This window comes from Lolium perenne, chromosome 1 (assembly GCF_019359855.2).
Source record: "Lolium perenne isolate Kyuss_39 chromosome 1, Kyuss_2.0, whole genome shotgun sequence".
Taxonomy (NCBI): Eukaryota; Viridiplantae; Streptophyta; class Magnoliopsida; order Poales; family Poaceae; genus Lolium; species Lolium perenne.
This window is the reverse complement of record NC_067244.2, coordinates 120,032,287-120,055,729: the sequence shown is the minus strand read 5'-3', so window position 1 is coordinate 120,055,729 and position 23,443 is coordinate 120,032,287. Positions and strand designations below refer to the sequence as shown.

At 43.9% G+C, this 23,443-nt stretch overlaps 3 protein-coding genes across 3 annotated transcripts; all 3 read right to left on the bottom strand.

Annotated features, from left to right (window-relative positions):
- Window positions 1-1,670: 1,670 nt before the first annotated feature.
- Window positions 1,671-5,207, bottom strand: LOC127300331 (uncharacterized). The gene is made up of 13 exons (XM_051330433.1): window positions 5,005-5,207; window positions 4,495-4,669; window positions 4,331-4,414; window positions 3,996-4,237; window positions 3,688-3,913; window positions 3,460-3,539; window positions 3,292-3,376; window positions 2,941-3,072; window positions 2,713-2,826; window positions 2,577-2,624; window positions 2,390-2,474; window positions 2,081-2,134; window positions 1,671-1,989 (listed from the first exon to the last, which is right to left on the bottom strand). Exons 1-13 carry the CDS (start codon window positions 5,205-5,207, stop codon window positions 1,829-1,831), a joined length of 1,689 nt encoding a protein of 562 aa, XP_051186393.1. The 3' UTR covers window positions 1,671-1,828.
- A 701-nt stretch (window positions 5,208-5,908) lies between these two features.
- LOC127300342 (uncharacterized protein At1g03900) lies at window positions 5,909-10,074 on the bottom strand. The gene is made up of 4 exons (XM_051330445.2): window positions 9,850-10,074; window positions 9,244-9,769; window positions 6,494-6,775; window positions 5,909-6,358 (listed from the first exon to the last, which is right to left on the bottom strand). The coding sequence occupies exons 2-4, from the start codon at window positions 9,733-9,735 to the stop codon at window positions 6,290-6,292; spliced, it is 843 nt and encodes a 280-aa protein (XP_051186405.1). The 5' UTR covers window positions 9,736-9,769; window positions 9,850-10,074; the 3' UTR covers window positions 5,909-6,289.
- Window positions 10,075-16,667: 6,593 nt separating this feature from the next.
- Window positions 16,668-19,277, bottom strand: LOC127300324 (polyubiquitin). Its single transcript, XM_051330424.2, has 2 exons — window positions 19,123-19,277; window positions 16,668-18,048 (listed from the first exon to the last, which is right to left on the bottom strand). The coding sequence occupies exons 1-2, from the start codon at window positions 19,177-19,179 to the stop codon at window positions 17,050-17,052; spliced, it is 1,056 nt and encodes a 351-aa protein (XP_051186384.1). The 5' UTR covers window positions 19,180-19,277; the 3' UTR covers window positions 16,668-17,049.
- Window positions 19,278-23,443: the final 4,166 nt, after the last annotated feature.

Genomic DNA, 23,443 nt, shown 5'->3' with positions numbered 1-23,443 from the left:
TTTAGCTCGGAATTCGCGTCTTCACCACAGCTGTCACCGCCGGAGAACGATTCTGGCGAGCGGGCGGCCGGAGTGGACCAGAGGCGGATCCGGATGGAGCGGGAGCGGAAAGGCCAGGGCAGAGCCACAGCCGGCCGGAGCGGGGGCGGGCATGGCTGGCCAAAGCAGGTGCGAAGGCAGGCGCGGCGGGCCGAAGCATGGGTGTAGGCAAGCCGGTCGGGGCGGAGGTGGGCACGGGCGGAGCGAGGGCACGGCCGAACGGTGCGGGGGCGAGCACGGCCGGCCGGAGTATGAACGTTGCGAGCGGTGGGCATGCTAGAGCGGGGACGGGGCATAGCACGAACGGCAGGCAAGCCAGGCATGGCTGTGGAAAGAAGATGGAAAAAAAATACTTTTTATTGAGAAATATCGAAAAGTGTACTTGGCACATGAGCACCAGTGCTCCTGATTTTTAAAAATCAATTTTTTTGAATTTGAAAAAATATGAAATTAAATACCCACATACATATAAACATTCTGAAGGTACGGTAGAAATTTTGAAGAAAAATATGTTATATTTTGAGCTATACAAAAAAGACAAATTTCTGACAAACATATACCTCTATACGTAGCTACAATTTTGTTATTTTCCTGTAGCTCAAAATACAATGCAATTTCTACCGAAACTTTGCATGATTATTCAGAATATGTGTATGTATTCATGGAATAAATGTGATAATTTTTTAAAATGTAGAAATTCAGTTTTTAAATATTTTAAAAACTGAGAGCACTGGTGCTCATGTGCACCAAATTTGCTTCCGAGAAATATACCATTTCACGGTACGACTATAGGAGATCTGTTCTAGTGCCTCACTTTTCGCAACGAAAACTTCCCATGCTAGAGATGCTATTATGCGATGAAACCGAACGTGAATCCTCGTCGACTGCCGTTTGTTGTGATCGATCCCTCTACACTCTCGGACACCATAAGGCGAGGCTGCGTAGACTATTCCATTCCATTTTTCAATTAGGGTACCATTATGGTGCGCTACAGATAGGTGTATTCGGTTCCAGAATAAAGTGAAATGAAATAGAATCATGAGCTAATTTTTGTGTTCGGTTATGAGATGGAATGGAATCGAGTGGTTTCTCGAAAGGAAATAGTCTTCCCATGTGCAAATTGCACCCATTCAACTGAATATGTGAAATATGGTGGAACAGCTGTTAATTAGCCGCTATTAATTGTGAAGCATTCCATAGCCGAAAAATAATTAGCTATTATTAATTATGATTTTGAGATTAAAAAGGCCATTTGCCACTGTTAATTACGATTTTGGGACAAACGTTTAAAGTTTAACCTCATTCTATTTTGCTCTCTATTTTTTCCCAACCGAACAAAAAATATTGTTAATTACGATTTTGAGATTGAAAAGCCCATTAGACGCTATTAATTACGATCTTGAGATTAAAAAAACCATTTACCATTGTTAATTATGATTTTGAGACAAAATATTATTTTAACCTCATTCCGTTCTGCTCTCAAATTTCCTCAACCGAATAAAAAAAATATCATTCCGTTCCTCCTTTTTATCCAAACCGAACGCGGGATGAACCATTCCATATTTCCATTCCTCTAGAATGGAATCATTTCATTCCATTCCACGTCGTTTCAAAACCGAACACACCACATCTTTGGAACAGAATCATTTCATTCCATTTCACGTTGTTTCAGAACCGAACACACCACAGGGCACACATATCCAGAGCATGCATCCATATGTATCTAGATCAACCGAGGAGTACCGCTGGCCATTTGTTCAGAGGAGAAATGAAAGAAGCGATGTTGTGATTAATCCGATGGTAAAGTGAGGCTGGGTTTGTCGGCAGAGGAAGAAGGCAAGCTGAGGCTCCTCGTCAGCTCAGGCTCCGTCGTCCGGCTCTCGACGCTCCCTTCGTTGCTGTCATCTTCGCCGGCCGCTGGTTGCTGCTGCTCCTCTCCTTCTGGCGAATCTACGTAAGGCAATATCAAGTGCGACTCAAAATCATATAGTATAGTAGGTATTTTCTTAACTGAAACTTACGAATGGTAAGTACTGCGTACCAAACAGGGATTTGACGCTTGGTCTCTTTGCTTTCTCTTTCTTCTTCAGCCCAGCTGTGTGCGTACGGAGTGGATTAGACAGGACATTCTTAGTAAGCAAGACATTCTTAGTAAGCAAGAACATGGAAAATAACAAACCCAAACATATGCATGTTATGAAAAATGATACGAGGGGAATAATTTTACATGTCTACACAGTTCCAGGCATGCAACATATATCTGTTTGTCTGATTGGCTATAATAAGAAAAAAATACAGTAATGGAAGAGACAAACATAGTTATTTAAATAAAGTGGAAAGTACACAGTACCCATTTCAAGGACTTCATCATCATTCACAAGTTCAAAGTTCTTGTATGTGTATCCCACAAAATTCAAGTCCTTTGAAGAAAGCATCTGCAAGACCAATGACATAATAGATAGGAATATACATTAAAAAGGGGGATAGATCGAAATTTGTAAAGCTAACGACGAGTTTATGCATAAAGGCAAAATTACCTTCCTCCAAGGGCCTGTCTTCGATGAAGCTTGACAGTGATCTGAAGACTGCAAATACAGCTTAGAGACTTAAAACTCTTGTACTGATTTTGGAGACGAAGAACTATATTTGCTTAGAAGAAATATAACTGCCAACCTCTTCAAATTTCTCAAAATTCTGAGTGTCCAAATCATCCGTTACTTGCGGCAAATATGCAGCTTCTATTTCGTATAATTTGTTCCAGTCTACTTCATTAAACCAGGAGTGCTCCTAATATTGAACATGAAAAGTACTATGAACAAAAATGCAGTAATCGTTTTTGAAACAACTCAAACATTTTATCTGAGGCACATTTCATGGTATTTTAAAAGGACACGTAACAACCTTAATTTCCTCTGCACCTTTTGTACCGAGGCGTTGGTCTACGTTGCATAAGAGTTTACTTATCAGATCTTTTGCATCCGTCGTTAGCCTTGCTTCTTCAGGAAATTTCAGATGTGTTCTCCAGTTTACTATCTGAAGTGGCCCACATATGCACATCAGGAAAAATGGCATGGAAATCATCATGATTTAGGCAGTAGGAGGACCAAGAACAATAATGTTAATAGCTGAAAGCCTGAAATACATTGCTCCCTCTGATTCATAATACTTGTCGTAGTTTTAGTTCAAATTAGTTTAAATTTTAACTAAAGCCACGACAAGTATTATGGATCAGAGCCTCAGAGGGAGTACTACCTTTCTGCAAGTTGTCATAGGCTCATCCGAGTAGAAGGGGGGATAGCCCACTAGCATTTCATACATGATAGCTCCAAGGGACCACCTAAAAAAGTAGGGAAACATTTTATCTTTAGGTGTAAACTCAAGAGATGCAATGACATGTGATATAGCACAAATTACGATTACCAGTCGCACTCCATTCCATAACCTTTCTTCAGAAGAACTTCTGGAGCAATGTAGTCTGGTGTACCAACAGTGGAGTAAGCCTGCGATCATTTAGCAGCTTCTCAGAAACACGGAAATAATCATCACACAAGGCAACCGAACCAGTAACCACACCAGCACTCTTATAGTCAGATTGAGATATGCTCTAATGAGTTTGGTCAGTACAGTAAGATGCTAGGTAATACTGACCAAAGTTCTTCTATTCTTTTGCCAGTGCTCCAGCTGTTCTTGTTGGGAGCGTTTTGGCGTTGTTTGCTGTTTCCCATCACCATGAGCCGACGACGTTCTATTAGGTGTGGCATCCTTCTCATTCAGGTCAGGGAAGGCTGCATAGTCTAGCGGTTTGCATAGCCCAAAATCCGACAGTCTCAAGTGGCCATGTCTATCTAGGAGCAGATTATCAGGTTTGATATCTCTGAAAGACCAGGCACCAAGTTCATAAGAACATCGCTGAAAGATCGAGTACTCCGTACCATTTATAGGTTCTGAACACATACCTGTGGATGTAGTTGTGCTTGTGGATTGCTTCTATGGCGAGAACCGTTTCGCCTACGTAGAACCTCGCCTCCTCTTCGGTTAGTGTGTCTTTTCTCATCAACAGTGTCATCATGTCTCCTCCAGGAAGGTACTCCATGATGAGATACAGAAACTCACTGTCTTGGAATGAACAATACAGCTTCACAATGCAATGATGGTCCACTTCAGCAAGGAGGTTCCTTTCAGCTCTGACATGCTCAACCTGTGTGAAATCGAATGTATGTATCGATCGGAGACTAAATGATAAAATCGATGTAAATGAACAACTAAAATCCTATCCAAGAGATAGTCATACCTGACCTCGGCGAAGCATTTCTGACTTCTTGAGTTTCTTCATTGCATAAACATTCCCTGTGGTCTTCTCTCTGCACACCCTGACCTAAAGGAAAGTTTGCAGGATGGAGAGAAAAAAAGATAGAGAAACATGATGAAGAGTGGTCTACATTTGAATGGATTTACCTCACCAAATGCTCCTTTTCCTATCATTGTAAGCAGGTCAAAATCATCAACACTCATTTTGTGCCTTTGCAAACGCATGTACTCTGTTTCTTTTTTCTCAAATTGCTTCAGGATGTTGTTCTGCTCCTCCTCAGACACATTGGCGTCTGCAAGTTTCTTTTCAAAACTATACCGTCTACATTATGAACGAAAAAAACACAAGTTAAAATATGTGCTCTGAAATTAAACAGTGGCAAGCAATGTAAAATGCCATCACGAGCAAAATCAATCTACGAGCATATAATGTTATATTCATGAACCTATCATTTCCCATCTGATCTTGTTAGCACTAAGTATTCAGGAACATATCATTTCCCATCTGATCTTATTGAGGATTACTTGGATGAATGAAAATGGCACACAAAAGGTCTCACAAATCATAATGATCATTCTGGATGTGGTAAAACTCTATATCTCATTGACAAACCTATGACAATCGCCTAAGATGTGGCATGGATCCTCATTACTTACCTCTCTTTCCTGTCCTGCAGATGTTTCATCTGCTCCTTGTAGTGCTTCTCGATGTACTGCTTCGCGGCGGCGACCCTTTGCTTCGTGGCGCTGGATGGTGCGTCATCGGTCCCTTCCTTGCCATTTGGAGGCAACTCTTTCTTCTTGCCGATGGATTTTTCCTTCGTTTGGAGCTTGTTGAACCAGCTCCTCGCAGAATCCATTGCGACCAGGAGAAGAACAGCAAAGATAACAATGCCTACGAGGCACAGTTATCTATGCAGAAACTGCATCAATACTTCTCTCATGCGAGGCAAATCTTGTTTGGGGTGACAATCCAGTGTGATCTGCAAGTGAATGAACTGCCACCAAAAGATTAGTATCACAATTTTGTTTGCATGGCTCCAAAATGATGGGGAATTTCGGCCTGGATTTCAGGCTCTGGCACGTCGAAATATAGTAATCAAATGTTTTCGGTGGTGGAAGAGAAGCCAGCCTGCAGGCTACAAACAAGGATGCTAAAAATAGATAGTGAAATGAGTGGCTGTTGAGAGGGTTTTCTAAGACAGAAGAAATGTAAAAACGATACATTGTAAGATTAAAGGCAAAACTCGTTGAAGTTACTGCACTATGTTTGTGAATATTTTTTATACTGTCATATTTCTCTGTTTTTTGTATGGCATTCTGCAGGCGTCCATGTATCGTGAAATGTTTACAACTTTGCAGCAACTCTTTATTTTAGTCCTTTCCGCAAAGAGTAGTTTTTCGGGGGTTTTGGAATATGAGTTTTACTTCATATTCCCAGAGATATTCTCATGACTATTCATGCTGCTATTCTGAATGTTTATGTAGTTATTGTGCAAAACATATCAGAACACTGCAGAGAACAAACAAGACGCACTGGTTTCAAATGAATCTTATCAAATGATCCAATAAAACAAGTTTTTTTTTTTGCATAAACAGTACTCTGCAATCTTTCAGGGCACAAATACAAGTGGATGTCAGTATGATTCTGGTTTCAGTATATCAGATCTGACAACACAAATACGATAAACAAGGAAAGCCACACTTATATTCAGACTTTTTGAGCTCCCTGAATCCATGTGGTTCGATGCCCTGATGGATAACAGCACCTTCCTAAATGTTTATTTTTCGAGTACCAAGTGGATGCAGATCATCATTTTCGCCATGTGAATTCGAAGGATAGAGTCTTCCAGTAAGTAGACGTGTGTGTACTTTTTGAGTCACACAATGTTCATCCTTTTTGCAGAGCAAAGGTTATCAACAGCAGATAGCAAATCCCTTGTCAAAATGCCGCCCATCCAGCACCTGTGCTTTTTGTTTGTCCTAATTCAGTCGATGAGGGTAAGCTTCTCTGCACCATTGATAATGAAAGAAGTAAGAAAAGGGATTGTGTCAGCCATTAAAAAATACAAATGGGCAGGTATTATTACAAGCATATAGTGTAAGAAATATAGAGACTAGTAGAAGTAGGAGATATTATTCTGACCTCTAGAGCAGAAATATCTGAAAATGGGTCTTTGTTTTTCTTGATAGGTTCTTTCGGGGCCCTGGTCCCAGCATTCTGTCCAGAACTCAATCTTGCAGATGCAGAGTCATTAGGTGGAGGTGGAAGTGGAGATCGAAGCTTCCCAGTTGCACCCGGTGGTGGTGCAAGGAGCATGCTTGCCTTTGGTTTTTCAGTGACTCCACCAGATAAACCAGCAGAGGAAAGCATGCCACTTCCAGTTGATGGCTTGTTCTTTACGTTTATCCTAATGGTTTCACCTTCCTACAACAGCAGGGACATCATCAAAAGCTCATGCACAAGAACAGACATACAACCACACGGGGCATGCATGAGGCAAAACTGAACTCCCAATTCAATGTCGAGTTGACGCCTTAACCCCTTATATATAAAGAGAATCTATTAGAATGCACACATGCATTTAACAAGGATGCTGAAAAGAAGTGCACCTCAGCTTAAAATATTCGCATCTACAAGAATAATAGACCCAAAAAAATGTTGTGTCATATAACAGATATCAAGTCATGATAATTACCAAGAAAAAAGAGAGCTCTAGTAAACCTTTAGACATGTAGGACTTCTATGTGAGCACAGTTTACAAAAACTCATTGAAAAAGATGAGAAAGGACATGGGATGAACAATTCATGTGTAGAGGTGTAGAGTCTTAAATCCAGTAGAACCCAGATGGCTAAACACCATTGTCTGGCACCATTTTTTTGGGTGCAGTGCTGCAACGACTAGGAGCCATCAACAGAATGATTCTCACCTATACGTGCAATAAAAATCACTTAACTAAAATTTAGTGTTTTGCTTTGTCGTGTTCTCACCGCGTTCTCACCGCGATGTCAGGCCTGTTGATCCCATCAGAACTCCGAAGTTAAGCGTGCTTGGGCAAGAGTAGTACTAGGATGGGTGGCCTCCTGGGAAGTCCTCGTGTTGCATCCCTCCTTTTTTGGGATCTGGGCGTCGACCAGATGGCTAGCGGCGTGCGTTGCACGCGCTACCCGCGACCCACGTTCGAGCCCCAGCTCCGCAGGTGGTTGTGCCCGTAGCTTCTTCTTAATAAAATGCCGCAGGGTCCCTCCCTGTTGGTCTCGTTTTAGATCTGGTCGTCGACCAGATGGCTAGCGGAGTGCGGTTAAGCTGCACGCGCTGCCCACGTTCGAGCCCCAGCTCCGCAGGTGGTTGTGCCCGTAGCTTCTTCTTAATAAAATGCCGCAGGGTCCCTCCCTGTTGGTCTCGTTTTTAGGGATCTGGGCATCGACCAGATGGCTAGCGCCGTGAGGTTAAGCTGCACGCGCTGCCCGCGACCCGCGTTCGAACCCCAGCTCTGCAGGTGGTTGTGCCCGTAGCTTCTTCTTAATAAAATGCCGCAGGGTCCCTCCCTGTTGGTCTCGTTTTTTTTTTAAATTAGAAACAAATTCATTGTGACGCATTATGAATCTATAGCTGTGTTCATTATATGTGCTCTTAGGGTGTGTTTGGTTTTGGAACCAAGTAGACCGTATGGAATGGTTCCATCGATGTGTTTTGTTGAAGAAAATGACATGGAATGGAATGGTTCCATCTCATGTTCGGTCTGGAGGAATGGAATAGCATATATGCTGTTCAAATCTGCCATTAGACAATACATGTTAGCAATTAGCTTCCAAATCGGTAATTAATGACCCAAGTACCCAACACAGCAATTAAAATATTGGGAGCGTTGCCCTGTTGCCCAACATCTGCCGTGCCCAACAGCTTAGCTAGTCGCCGAGCACCTCGTCGCTCAGTATCTGACCCAGGTCCAGCAATCGTTGTCGCTCAGCAGCTCGCCCCCGCTCTCCATTAGCAGCTCGCTGGGGGCCTTCAGTAGCAGGTCGCCGCACGACTGCTGCCGCCTTGTCAAGCGCCACCGTTCGAAGGTCTCCTCTGCCCCCAAATCTCCAGTGGCCGTCATGTGTGTGAGCAGGAGAGAGAGAGAGAGAGAGAGAGAGAGAGAGACGAGGGGAGAACTAAGTACTAACCCACCGCCGCATGTGAGCAGGAGAGTGTTAGTGAGAGCAATATGCCCGTTCCAGCACATTCCACCGATTCGGTGGAACCACTTGATTCTGCATATTGGAGGAATATTCTCTCTAGAGGAACCACTTCCTTCCATTCCTCTACTTAACCAAACAAAGGAATGTGTTCTAGGTGTGGAACCATTCCATTAAGTTCTACTTGGTTCCAAAACCAAACACACCCTTAATATATCCCTTTGCAGGACCTAAGTTGGGATGCAATTGGGTTGCCTCAGGTTGAGCCACCAACACATTACTGTTCTTTTGCTTGACCACTAATGTAAGGATATACACACAAAGTGAGCCAAAAATTCAGTGGGAAATGAAGCAACAATAAAGTGATGGCAGTGGTTTGGTCAACACATTGCCTAAGATACTCTTACTTGCTAAGCAAAGTACAATTTCTTTATCACCAAAAGGCATAGTAAACAATTAGTAGCATAACTGTGATTCTTCTTTTGGTCATGATGTAAATTCCTAGTCTTAGTCTTTCTGAGGAAGAGATGAGTATTCTGTAGCAGAATATTAGATAATTTACCAACTTAACATTTCTAACTCATTTGCTGAATTGTGATTATACTATTTCAGATAAGGAACAATTAACTTCGCAGCAAAAATATAACTTCGGATCAACCAGATTACCTTATAACTGAGCAATAGAAAAGAGATAAACTAGGCATTTCTGTTACCTTGAGCCGGCGATTGACCGCTGGATGGATATCAATCTGGCCATCGTCTGCCTCCTCGCCACCGGTCTCCTTATCTTGCTCCCTCTTGACATACTTCTCGTGATCCGACAGTGCGACATTGAAGTCGAACGCCTCATTGCGCTCGCCGAATCCCAAGCCGACGAATGCGTGCTTCCCCCTGCCGTCCTCGATGCGGAGAACAAAGTAACGCGAGGAGTCGAGCACGGTCTCGACGGCGCTTTCCCTCTGGCCCGGCAGCACGAAGCAGGCGGCGAAGAGATCCCCGGAGCCCGGGTCCTCTAGCCGGATCTCACAGCGGTCGCCGCACGACACCACCCGGAGGCGTCCCGTCCAGATCTTGTCCGTCTGCAGCCACTCGCCGCACTTGTAGCCGCCGCTGGTGGTGCGCGGCGGGATCTTGAACACCGACACCTCCCGCACCACCAGCAGCGTGTGCTCGAAGGCCTCCTCCTCCTCGGGCAACGACGACATGATCGCTCCTCCCCTTCGCCGCTCTATTCCAGTGCTACAATCCAACAGGCAATGGCCACGAGATCAGACTAGAACAGGGTGTAAATAAACAACCAAAGATCCGGATCATCTCACCTCGGCTGCTCGGCAGAGAGTGCCGGATTCCTGGCTCGATCTGGCCCAGAATGAGAAAGTTCGTGGAATTTCTTAGGATTTCTGCAGCTCGAGGTTTGGATTGGGGTTCTTGATGTGAAGAAAGGTGGACAAGGAGAAGACGTGGGATCGAAGGGAGGAAGGTGCGACTGTGCGAGGAGGAGAAGCACCAGAAATCAGAATGTTACACTTACACTTTGCACCTCGTCTTCTGGTGTATTTTTTGTTCCAGGTTCGCTAGTTGTTCTTTTCTGACTTTCTGTTTGTTTTTCTATGATTGGTAAAATCTTTCAAACACGTGTGCCCCAAAAACTAGTGCCAAAGCTGGGCAATATTTTTTTCCTCAACCTCAGTGATTTTATACTCCCTCCGAGGTCCCACGAGAAAAGTTATCTAAGATTTATCTAAATTTGTATGTATTGACACTAAAGATATATATGTACTTTCAAAATTTAGCAAATCTCTGACAAGTTTGATGGGATGGAGGGAGTATTTCGGTTTTGTTTGATGCGCTATTTTCTCGGAATTTGATATTTCTTCCTCTCTTTGTTGTCAAATCGAAGTGATGGGCGAGGAGTATGGTACAGAGACATTGTTAAAAAGGTGGGACGTACATTGTACATCACACCGTTGTAGTGAGACTCCTCATTCTAGTGTACTCTTGAGTAGGGATGTAAACGGATCGGATCAGATTGGATCTAGCTTTGCTCATATCATATATTTTACCATATATTTTTCTCGGATTCAAATCAGAACAGATATTGATCGGTTTCAGATTCAAATGTGGGTATAACGGACTACATATTCGAGTCGGAAAAGGTGCGGACTTGGACCGGAAACAAAAAATAGTTAGATATATACTCTCATAGGTAGATAGTTATAGTTCTTGCAAATCTTGAGAGAGATTTAAACTTTCGATCTTGTGTAGCTAAGAAAAAAGAGTCACAGTGCGCTAAAACTCGAGCATTGATAGAAAACTAGAGCTAAACATGTTCGCCAAATGAATTTGGTTACTAAATCACTATTAACCTTGCAAGATTGGCCTAAAATTAGATTATCCAGCTTAAAACCTTCAGATTATCCTAATTAAATTTCGGATAATCTATATCCGCATGCTATTTTCTATACCATATCCTATGCCCTATACGGAAGAGCACTTCGGAATCAGATATCATTATTCATCAGATTCTTTAAAATCAGATATAAATACCTTAAAATAGATTCGGTGCCGGTTTGTGTGCGGAAATTATCCTATCCGTTTATGACCCTACTCTTGAGAAACTAGATTAAGAAGGATATATATGGCACAGATTTGGTGCAGTTGTACACCACAGGTCTCGTTTTTTAAACAAAAAAACAAAAAAAAATTGAGTATCAAAAAATTCTAAAAAAATCCGTATATAGTTAGTGATGTATCTGTGCAAAATATCAATTTCAAATACTCTTTATATTATAAGCTACACACAATAACAAAAGTTCATATCTGAGTAGTACACTTTCAAATCTCCAAAATATATTAAATTTTGTTATTTTTGTTTAGCACAAAATAAAAAATATCGGGTTGAGATTTTGCATAATTATGAAATGTATCACTGATAATCTCGAGTTTTATTTTTAATTTTTTGATAACTTATAAAAATGACTTTCTTTTTAAGATGACGTGAGCATTGGAACCTGGTAGTCAAAAACAACTTTTTGGATATATATGTACTAGGAAATTGCACTATTGTGGGCAGACTCTTCTTTACAGTATACTCTTGAAGAAACTAGATTAATGAAGGATATATGATTCAATCAAGAGCGTTGTGGGGAATAGATTTTGTATCAACCTCGGCGAGTTCATATTTCTACATAGTTCAGTGAGCTGCTATTTCTTCAGGATTTGATCTTTCACATTGTTAGAGCATCTCTGTCGATGCTTCCTAAATAGGCGCCGGCAGCTTATTATGAGAGCCGCCTGCACCGGTTTCTCAGTTTGAGGAGAGGTTGCACACACCGGGGATCTCGATAAGAATCTCCGAAAGAACTTTGAAGAAGCAAACATAAATAAACTGCGGATTTTCATTCGAATTTAGGATTATTACATAAATTTTAATGAAACTTGAACTTTAAATCAAACTAAAATAAATCCTAATCTATTGGCCATCGGTTGGGCGTGCGACGGGCGTTCTTCCCCATTGTTGTTGCATGCGCCCACGCCCACATTTCCGCCCTTGCTTAGCGCATCTGGCGGTGCAACATAGCCGCTGACGACGGAGCCTACCGGCAGCGCTACCCCCTCGGCATCGCCTGCCACTGGTGAAAGTCCTCATTCTGGGTGAGCCTCGCTTGCTCGCAGGCGACCGTCTTGGCCTGGCGCTGAGCGTTGAGCTCAAGAAACCTCAGCCGCTCGACCCCCATGAGGAGATGACCCGCCTCGTCCGCTGACGCGAGATCTTGACGATGTGCTCGAAGTTGGCATCGTTGATCTCCTCCATCTCTTCCTCATGGAGCCTCCGGAAGCGTTGCACGTTGAAGGAGGCCAAGATCGCCTCATGCTCCTGGTCGCTGCAGAATTGCTCCTCCTTGCCCCATGATACGTCTCCGACGTATCGATAATTTCTTATATTCCATGCCACATTATTGATGATATCTACATGTTTTATGCATACTTTATGTCATATTTATGCGTTTTCCGGAACTAACCTATTGACGAGATGCCGAAGGGCCAGTTCCTGTTTTCTGCTGTTTTTGGTTTCAGAAATCCTAGTAAGGAAATATTCTCGGAATCGGACGAAATCAACGCCCAGCATCTTAGAATCCCCGGAAGCATCCAGAACACCCGAGAGCCTCCAGAGAGGGGACACAGGCCCCCCAGGAGGTAGGCCGGCGCGGCCCAGGGGTGGCCCGCGCCCCCCTGTGGTGACACCGCCTCGTTGACCCTCCGACGCCGCCTCTTCGCCTATTTAAGCCTCCTCGACCTAAAACCTCGATACGAAAAAAGCCACGGTACGAAACCTTCCAGAGCCGCCGCCATCGCGAAGCCAAGATCTGGGGGACAGGAGTCTCTGTTCCGGCACGCCGCCGGGACGGGGAAGTGCCCCCGGAAGGTTTCTCCATCGACACCACCGCCATCTTCATCAACGCTGCTGTCTCCCATGGGGAGGGAGTAGTTCTCCATCGAGGCTCGGGGCTGTACCGGTAGCTATGTGGTTAATCTCTCTCCTATGTACTTCAACACAATAATCTCATGAGCTGCTTTACATGATTGAGATTCATATGAGTTTTGTATCACAATTCATCTATGTGCTACTCTAGTGATGTTATTAAAGTACTCTATTCCTCCTGCATGGTGTAAAGGTGGCAGTGTGTGCATCATGTAGTACTTGGCGTAGTTTATGATTGTGATATCTTGTAGATTATGAAGTTAACTATTACTATGATGGTATTGATGTGATCTATTTGGTTATGTTGATCTATCTTGCACTCTAAGGTTATTTAAATATGAATATCGAATATTGTGGAGCTTGTTAACTCCGGCATTGAGGGTTCGTGTAATCCTACACAGTGGTGTTCATCATCCAACAAGAGAGTGTAGAGTCTAGCATCTATCTATTTATTTATGTGATCAATGTTGAGAGTGTCCACTAGTGAAAGTATAATCCCTAGGCCTTGTTCGCAAATACTGCTATCGCTGCTTGTTTACTGTTCTACTGCATCTCTACTTACTGCAATATTACCACCATTCATCACACGCCAGTCCTGGACAGCAAAGCACTTTTCTGGCGCTGTTGCTACTGCTTATACTTATTCATACCACCTGTATTTCACTATCTCTTCGCCGAACTAGTGCACCTATTAGGTGTGTTGGGGACACAAGAGACTTCTTGCTTTGTGGTTGCATGGTTGCATGAGAGGGATATCTTTGACCTCTTCCTCCCTGAGATCGATAAACCTTGGGTGATCCACTTAAGGGAAACTTGCTGCTGTTCTACAAACCTCTGCTCTTGGAGGCCCAACACTGTCTACAAGAATAGAAGCTCCCGTAGACATCACCCCACTGCGCCGGCTCATCCGCCGCCTCGGCTCCTGCATCTGCTATGAGTGCCTTGTTTCACTCGTGAAACTCGGAGTCGTAGAAGTTGAAGTCCGGCAACTCCAACTCGGCGTCGGGCTGCGACAAGGCCGCTGGCTCTGGCTGCGGTGGTGGTTGTGGCGCTACTGGCAGCGTGCATCCGTTCCTGCCTAGCATCGATTAAGTGGTCGCCAGTCGGTGCGTCATTGTTGTGGAGAGGTGAGGTCGGCAGAGCAGAGGAGAAAGGCAGTGGTGGAGAGGCTAGTGCGGCGGAGGTGAACGGAGAGAGCGCACTAAATAGGCGGTGATGACTCTCTGCAGAGCATCCGAGACGTCATATTTATAGCGACGTCTGTACGTAGAGAACTGGCGGCTTCATTAACGGCAACCCGTCGTAGAGCATACGAGGCATCCCATTTAAAGATGGAGCCGGTTGTAGAGTCGCTGACATGCTGGTCCCGCCCTTGTAATCCGACGTGGCATTTTGTGCCGGCGCACTCGTTCGGCACTCCACGCGAAGGGGCTGGCACGGGGTTGCCGATGATTCTATTGGAAACTAGCCGTCTACTTTTAGGGTGCATCGTTGTGGCCCAACAAAGGCGCCAGATCCTGAAATCGCTATTGGGATCGTTGTGGGACGCAACGGTGAAGACGCTCTTATCAAATCTAAGTGATGGATGAGGAGCATGGATACGGAGACCTTGTCAAAAAGTTCGGAGATACATTGTACCCTCAAAGGTTTGGAGGGATGGTAGCTACAGTAGGAGAAGATATGGACAACAATGATATACCATGGAGGAAGAGAAGTGGTTGATTATGGCAGGATCAACGAAGGAGAAGGACTTAAGATTTCTCAAGGGGCGCATGTCTACACCTTCCACCCTACACCACACAACTCCTAGTTTTGTTGATCTGTCACATATGCTTGAGTAGAAGGTAGGGTGAAATGGTATGGATTAGTTTTGACCGACCGATCGATCAAAGGCTTACCGAAGGCAATAGATCTGGTTGGATAGTTCTCGGATAAGGTCACGGATTGACAGATACAAAAAGAATATGGTTTTACTAATATATGTTTGTATTCGAAGATATACCCTATTTGAAGGTTCTATCCAATTAATTTAGGAAAATATCTAACAACTAATATCTCAAAACTTATCAAGGCACTGCCATGTAATCACATTCGTGTAAGACCCTCATGGCGTTCAAGGGCAAAATTAAGCATCCATAATGGTCATGGATGTATGAGTTATTAAAAATATTGTATCTTAGATATCATAATAAATAAAGTTAGTTCTAAGTAAATCGGTACATATTATGTGCTCCTATTTTCGACCAGAAATCTTTAAAAATGTTTATCCTCAACCAAACCATATTTACCACGTATTCGGTCCATATTTGTATCCTCCACAATCAAATTGATTGGACTAGGGGTGGGCAGGGGCCCTTCTCGAGGAGTCGAGGCTTAAGATTACTTGATGCACATGTGTGCCCCCTCCCTACTTGCCCACATGCGGACAGTTTAGTAGACCATTCAACTTTATTAGTTTCTAAGCTAATGTTGATACGAATGTCATGGAAAAAGATGGACGAACCAGACACAACCATTTGTTGAGGTTTCTCTTTCTAAGTTGTTCCACATGTGTCCATGGTTTTGTTTTAAAGAGTTTCTCTTAGGTAGCAAGTTCGAACTAAGGTATGTACTAGGCAACCTTAGTTTGGTGCTATGTCATGAAAATCTGATCTATCAAGCACATAATTTTGGAGATGAAATCATCACACAATTTATTCCAAATTCAGCCTGTATTTCTAAGATAGTAGAAGGCATAAACACCGTTGTCCTAAATATATCATTAAGCCCACATTGTAATTAGACTTGTAAATATCGTTGTGTCATCTTTGCGCACAAGCGCTCCCTCTCTCACATTGAATTGGTCCACATTTTTCTCCAACTCGACGAAATACATTGACATTTCTTCTTGTTATTATTATATTGGTTGTAACCCGCAAAAAAAAAAACATATTGGTTGTACCAACATTTCATACGGATGAAGTAGTAACTTGCCACTGGTTGCATTATTCTTCTTTTGCCGAGATTATTATCAGGATTCCAATCAAAACTCTATTGATTTGGTCTAGGGTGGAGGAGGAAAAAAACTATAATGCAGAGGGCGTGCATCGCAAATATACAGCACGGAGCTCTAAAGTCCAAAAGAGCATGTGTGCCAAATGACCAAATCCTATTTCCGGTGCCGTGACGGCTTGACCGGTCCTGGTTTCCTCGTCATCTATCTACTTCGCGAAGCGGCCACGGCGAAAGCCTTTGTTTAAACGGAACTAACTTTTGCACGATGGTTGTGTCCCAGAGCGTCTAGAGTCTAAACACGCGAGATCAGGTTGCGACTTTTGACCAGATTTCACGACGCGCGTCGCGCGGTGCACTTCTTCTACCACGCCCAGGCTATTGCAGTTTGATATATATATACGGTGCCTACAAAATAAAAATACCATGTCGAATACTACCCCGTAGCTGAAATCCTGTAGGAGAGCAATGCGCTGAGGAGGGAACAAAGTACGGCCTGGTTCCTCTCCAATTTAGAAACTCAATTTCACCATTTTCAAATCACGAAAAAAGCGGGGCGAAATTGGAATATGCTTCCACGGTTCCACTGTTTTCCAGTGCCCACACCACCTAGTAGTGGTAAAGCTAGTACAGTACATGAAAAACAGTGATAGCAATGACTCGTGATCCAGGTAAACAAAAGCTCAAGAGCTTCGATTTAACTGCTAGTAGTTCACTACTATATACATTCCCAATAAATCAGTTCAGAAGTTCAGAACCTTCTACTCCACTAACCATTACTAAAGCAGACAAATTGCGGCGAAGAGAGGAGGAACAGCATGAAAGCTGCGGTTTCTATAGGAAACCTATAGAACCCAAGCAGCATAGTCTTGCCCCTTCTACTCCTGTGGGATCTAAACATCGCTGCTAAACATGCCGCTCGGCTACAAAAGCATTACGGTAGGTCGGTCACAAGTCATTGGCTATTCAGAAACCTCTAGTTTACCGCTAGATAAGTAATAGCATCATAATACTGGTATAATATTGCCTTGGCAGACAACACAACCTACTTCTGCCTATTGACAGAAAGGAGGGTGCGAGCAGAAGCACCCTTGCCCTGCTTTGGCTTCGGTGCCACAGGTGCTGAGGTCCGAAGGCGGATATTAATCGTGGAGTTGCTCTCGACTTGATGCTTCTCAAGAGTATCCCCAGATGACAGAACATGCCCCTTGTAGCAGAGATAGTACATGTCTTCCCTTACCGGCAGCCTCTCCCCAATTTTCTCCATGACTTCCTCTGTCGTGTTGGACATTTTCAGAGACATTGTTAAGGTCTTCCCTTCCCAAGTCCTGAAGAAGACCTGGACACTGTCATTCTGCTGCAACACAACACTGTCATTCTGCTTCAACATGAGGATGTCGTTGTTTTTGACACTCTGATCCTGGAGAGTCTGGCTGTCAGCAAGTACCACATCAAAACCAGATTGAGTTCGCGCGAGTATGTGTGTGCATGCAGGTAAACCCTCCTTTGTCTCAACCATCAACTTGATGTCAGCAACAGTGTACCAGGACTTGACGTCAAGACTTACAGCTCTTTCACCTCTAACATTGACAAAAACACGCAGCTTGTCAGTCGGGCTAACCAAAACATGAAGTGGCTGGTCATTCCTCAAGTCGCACTGACTTAATGTCTGATTGTCCTCAAGCTGCCGACCTGCGTACATCAGGATTTGGTTGTCCCTAAGAATTCCCTCATTCTGTTCGATCTCCGCCTTGAGATCAGCTACCCTGTTAGATTTCTTGACATTGAGCTTGATGGTCTTTCCAACAGAGGGAATCTTGACAGATATTTGCATCCCATCAGTTACATGAAGGTCGACAGAAGAGTTTGTAGTGATATTGTAATCAGCAAGCTTGTCAGCATTCTTTAAGTGAATCCCAGCAAAGAATAGCTCTTGGGCACTTTTGTCAATCCCCTCCATGGCACTGAACTTAGACTTGACCTGATCAACCGTATCAGTGCAGTTCACATCGAGAGCAACTGTCTTCAGCATCTTCACATAGATCTGGCATAAGACAATGAAGATACTAAGTACACTCACCAGGCTGTTAAAAAAAAACTTAAACATAATGACCTTGTTAGAAATGCATCAGTTTGTAATCAAAAGGAACATCACCAGCAGCAGTTCAACCATTGCATTGAGAAGAATAGAAACATACAAGCAATTAACATCATACGCAAACCACAATCGACACTGTACGTCTGGTTTTCAAGCACTGGACATTTGAATTTTGTTTGCTACATTCCTCATCATAACAGCATTGTTTAAGCAACTTGTGATAAGATGCCTAAGGCAAGTTGCTGCAAAATCGCACATGCTGATAGTCGATGAGCGATGACACCAAATGAGTTCCACGACATGTGCCCATGGAAGCAGCGCATTCTGAAGTATTAATTTAGTTAACTAGAGTACCGAAGGAACCAAGATTAGGTATTAATAAAAATATTATGATAACATATATGTCACTACTCACTAGTTAACACTGCTGCAGAAGTCTGATATAGTGACATTTACAGCATCACCAGATGAACCAGTGAACTCCAGAAACACATCACATGAAAAAAATACCCATACAGCCTACGGCCCTTTCATATGCTATACTTCCTCTTTTCTTCCTACTTGTTGTTCTTCTTCCCTTGTGTTCCAGATATCTTAGTACGCTTGGTTTATTCCAGGAAAAAAATCCCCATTTTTGCCGATAAAAACGTATAAACCCTCAGCACTTCACAGGAAAGTAAAAGACACACCACACTCGCCTCATCCAGATCGACTCCAGCACAGGTCCTTTCTCGCGAGATGTGCTTCCCAAGGCGACCAACTACTTCTCAAATAGCATTCATTTCATGGGCTACAGTGCTAGGGTTACGAACAGAAAACCCCATTCTCTTGGAGCCGATCGGATCAGAAAATGATTACCCGTGAGCGGGATCAGTGATTCCGCCCGCGTACCCCTCCGTCCCAAAAGCAGATCGGTATTCTGTGATTCGCATTCCGCCATGAACCACTCGCAGTCACGAGCGGATGAACCTAGGGCGTACTATATCCGAAGAGAGAGGTGGGCGTATAATGAGCGCAAACCTTGTAGCTCGACGCCGGCTGCTCCTGGTTGGAGTCCATGGTGGCCCGCCGCTTCATCTCTAGGCTCCGGCGCCGGATTCGTTGCGCGGAAGGAGTGGAAGGGTCTCGCCGTCTCCTCTGCTATCCCCACTTCACCGCGCTCTCTCTTCCACAGTGCCACAGTTCCACCTACCCAGGAATAAATTACCCTGCAGGGAGGGGTAGTATAGTAACTGGTGTATGGTAGGTAAACAAAATTTAATCTCCTTTGCAAAAGGTGAGATACTAGTAGCGCAAAAGATTTTTTTTAAAAGGTTTATCCTTCCTTCTAGTTGTTGCATCGCTGAAATTCAATTCAACAATATACTGTACTTGCAAAACATGATAAATTTATGATGTCAAAACAACTTAAAATACTATGGCAACTCCCCATGGATCCCAAAAGGATCAACGTGTGGCAAACACAACATTCTCTCCGGCATTTCTCTTCTTTTGAGCCTATGCGAGAGCGAGATGGTCGCCCTGTTTTGTCGATGTCTATGTTGGTGTGGCTGCCTATCTCGATAGGGACGTACACAACATTACTAGTAAGACGATTCAAAAATATGGTGGTGCAACCATCACTACAGGAAATGACAACACAATATTCTCTCCAGCATTTCTCTTCTTTTGAGCCTATGCGAGAGCAAGAGGGTCGGTCTAGTCTGCCGATGTCAATGGCATTGTGGCTGCCTATCTAGATCGGGTGTACACAACGGTACTAGTACGACGGTTCAAAATATGGTGATGTAACAATGACAAACTCGGCCATGGCTTTGGAAGGAATTTTGAGGCTTATGATCATGGTTGCATACATGTGTGATTAGGATTTTTATGCGCCGATGGGTTCAATTACCCAATTATTTGGTTGTAAACTTAAACAAGGTTTTGTTTAAAAGCATGTGACAACAAAATGAGGTTAGACATGTCTTCCTGGCATCATATGAGTTGTATATCCTCGTACCTTATTGCTATTTTAAGAGCCACCAACAATTACTTGTGTTGTCATTCTACCAAGGTTGTCAATGTGTCCTAGTATCTTACGAGTTTATGGATCTATTGTTGCCAATCGATAGTAATATCTTACTTGTATCACGGAAGTATTATCATATCTCTGGTATTTTGAAAGAAATTCTGTAGCATATGGCCCCACACATATCTAAGAATATGGATACATAACAATATGGTAAAAAAGAGCAAAGGATGTTATGGAATTCCAAGGTAAATTTATTACTTCACGTTTATTAGTTTGTCAACATGGAACGGAATATATGGAGTTTGATGTGAAGGAAAAGAGTCAACTAGGTATTTGTGTGTACTTGTTTTAAATATATGGGCCTAAATATTTTGTTTGTTAGGTTTGTAATTGGTTCATTCGTGGCATGGATTGGACACTGCATATATTGAATATACAAAGGACATAGAGTATGCTCAGAATGCTAAGTAATAAATAAATTTAAATTGCCATACTACCATTTTTAACATGCTTCCACTATCAGCAATGTTCTCGAATCAACATAACAATTGCCTAGGTTGAGAGGGACTTGTTCTTGACTTGCCTATTCCGCTCTAGCCAAATGATTTACAAAGTGCAGGTGATGACCATACACCCCTTGCATAGCGGATCAAGGATGATGGCAAAGATTTGTACTCATTTTGTATGTTCTTCTTACATCATAACATAGAAGCGTACGCTACAAAAGGAAAGATGGCGGCTATTGCCTTTTCAGGCCTTCCTAGTATGTCCATACAAGTACTGCATTTTAGCCTTGCACCCAAGTGTACACATCCAAGATCTTGAGTAAATCGGGCTGGGATCCTTCAGCCGGGCCAAATATATATCCCAAAAGGCTTCACCGTGAACTGAAGCTCTGTCCACATGCTCGGCCTGTATTTGTAAGTTCACCATTGATTGGACTGAGTTCACAATGATGAAAGCAAAAGATTTTCAGAGCTGGCCAACATGAATCCTCTTTCAACTTCAAAGCCCTGACATGTTAACTGAAGACAACCGGTTCATTTTTTTAAGAGTTCGATTTTCTAAAGATGTTCTTATAAAAACTTACATCCTCAAACAATTGAAAATGTGTTAATTTGAACTTTTCTTGGGATCAAAATTATACAAACTAAATGAGGTAAAGTAAAAGAAGAGATGCCGGTAACAAGAAGGAAAACGCGTGTGATCACCCAGAGATCACCATGATTTTCCGGTCGAACACTCACTTGCGCGGACGCTCCGCTAAAAAAAGCAACCACACCCCTATCTTCCTCTACCACTTGCGAATCCAAATCCAGCCTCTTGCCATATGCCCACCAATCATGTCCTTCAAAAAGCTATCGGCGGCCGACCCACGCCTCCCGCTGCCGATGTGCTTCCAACCTCCATCATGGCCTCCCACCTCCTTTAGTCGTCATGTTGCGCTTTCCCGGCTTTCTCGGTGCTCGCACAACCTTCTGCATCCCGTCCGCATGCGGGCCTCCTTCCATTGTCTTGCGCTGCCGTCATGGCTCTTCCACCTTCGCCACGACTCCCACCCTCCTTCGTGCGTGGTGCCATGGACGTCCATGGATGGATCTTGAGTTATAGCCCGAAATGCACTCTACCTAGTGGATTAAAGGGAAACAAAGGGAATATGGGCATGAGGATGAGTTTATGATGCCTAGATATTGCTCCGGCAAGCCTCCTCCGGCGAAATCAGTGCTAAAGTACAAGACATTTGTCGAGGGTACTCCTCGCCAATGCCCTCCGATAGGGGCTTAGGGTTGATGAAATCCTGTAGGCTGACACGAGACATCGGTTCACAGACAAGCGGGGAGAGCGATTTACCCAGGTTCAGGGCCCTCGATGAGGTAAAACCCTTACGTCCTGCCTGTCTATTCTTTGATTATGAAAACAATGGGTTACAATGGGGTGCCGAATAGTTCGGCTGAGATCTAGTCGAGATTACTGTTGCTAGGGTTACCTAGCTCTAAGCTTTTCCTGGCTAAGATTGCTAAGATTGTTCGTGTCCTTCGGCAGCCCCTCTCCTGGCCTTTATATAGGAGGCCAGGTCTCAAGAGGTCTAACCGAATACGACTAGATTTACAGTAGTTTAGATCCAATCTTTCCTTGTTTGTTCGCTTCCTTGTCTTGCCCGTCAAGGAATCTTCTGGTGCGCCGACCTAGCGGCCCATCTAGTTTTCGGGTGTCTTCATGGGCCTCCAATTGGTCAATACAGGATAGGGCAACGTCGGTTACTTGAAGGGTAGTGCCCACGTCAGTAGCCCCCGAGTGTCTAGCCGAAGATAATTCGGGTAGAGACTAATGCATGATATTCTTCTCCTTCATTGTTCTTGTTCATCTTGATTCTGCTTCACCTTCTTTTATCGGGTGCGCGTCAGCGCTCCCGATGGGAGTAGCCCCCGAGTCTAGGTACGGATGCTTGCAATCCGTGCGTAGACTCAAGTTGTACTACTCGAATACTTTCCTCTGCCGAGTTTTTCGCAAGTCTTTATAGGTCATCCGATACATTTTCTTCACGCAAAGGATAATGAGCAACGTGCCCAACTTTTGTTGGTTAACTGCCGATGGCAAAACAACGTTACTCTACACAGAATCAAGTCCCCGGGCATGATCCTGGAGTGCAAAAAACTTTTATTGGATGTACATCATGCGCTCCCGATGGGAGTGTCTGGGTGTAATCGCTCGAGTGCAGACTCAGTCCTTTTTCCTTCGACTGCTCATTCTGTCGAGTCTTCCTTTTATCGGGTGCGCGTCAGCGCTCCCAATGGGAGTAGCCCCCGAGTCCGGGTTCGGATGCTCGCAATCCGTGCGTGGACTCAAATCCTTCATCCGATGACTTTTTATGTTTCCTTCGAATGCTTCCAAATTATGACGTCATTGCTGACGTGTAACTGCTGCAGGCTGATTTGACGGGTCCATCATGACGAGCTAGCCCTAGCCCTGTTCAATCAGTGTTTTAGGGCTTGACCACTATACGCGTAACGACCGAGGTGGCCCCTCGATTTTCGCGCAATCGTGGGCGTAGTGGGCCGTCAGTTCCTCCCCTTCCTCAAGCGCCACGTGCTTACTTAACTCTTAACTTCTCCTTAAAATCTCCAAAGGGCAAAAAATTCTCAATCTTCTCCACGGTTCCCGTAGCATCTCCTCATTCTCCCTCTTCTTCCTTCTTTCGCCATTGTCGCGCCGCCGCCACAGTTTCAATCTTCCTCAGATCTCGCGATGGTGAAGAAGAAGAATACCGCCGCCGCTGCTAGCTCCACCAGCGGAGGTGCCGCTGCCAAGTCCTCCTCTTCTCTTCCG

Coding starts and splice junctions, on each gene's coding strand:
- LOC127300331 (XM_051330433.1), bottom strand. CDS start 5,207: ATGGATTCTGCGAGGAGCTGGTTCAACAAGCTCCAAACGAAGGAAAAA. Junction 4,415..4,494: donor GAAAAGGAGCATTTGGTGAG/GTAAATCCATTC, acceptor ACTTTCCTTTAG/GTCAGGGTGTGCAGAGAGAA. Junction 2,475..2,576: donor AGACAGGCCCTTGGAGGAAG/GTAATTTTGCCT, acceptor TTGGTCTTGCAG/ATGCTTTCTTCAAAGGACTT.
- LOC127300342 (XM_051330445.2), bottom strand. CDS start 9,735: ATGTCGTCGTTGCCCGAGGAGGAGGAGGCCTTCGAGCACACGCTGCTG. Junction 6,776..9,243: donor CGGTCAATCGCCGGCTCAAG/GTAACAGAAATG, acceptor CTGCTGTTGTAG/GAAGGTGAAACCATTAGGAT. Junction 6,359..6,493: donor CAGATATTTCTGCTCTAGAG/GTCAGAATAATA, acceptor TCAATGGTGCAG/AGAAGCTTACCCTCATCGAC.
- LOC127300324 (XM_051330424.2), bottom strand. CDS start 19,179: ATGAAGCGGCGGGCCACCATGGACTCCAACCAGGAGCAGCCGGCGTCG. Junction 18,049..19,122: donor AGCCGGCGTCGAGCTACAAG/GTTTGCGCTCAT, acceptor GTCTTATGCCAG/ATCTATGTGAAGATGCTGAA.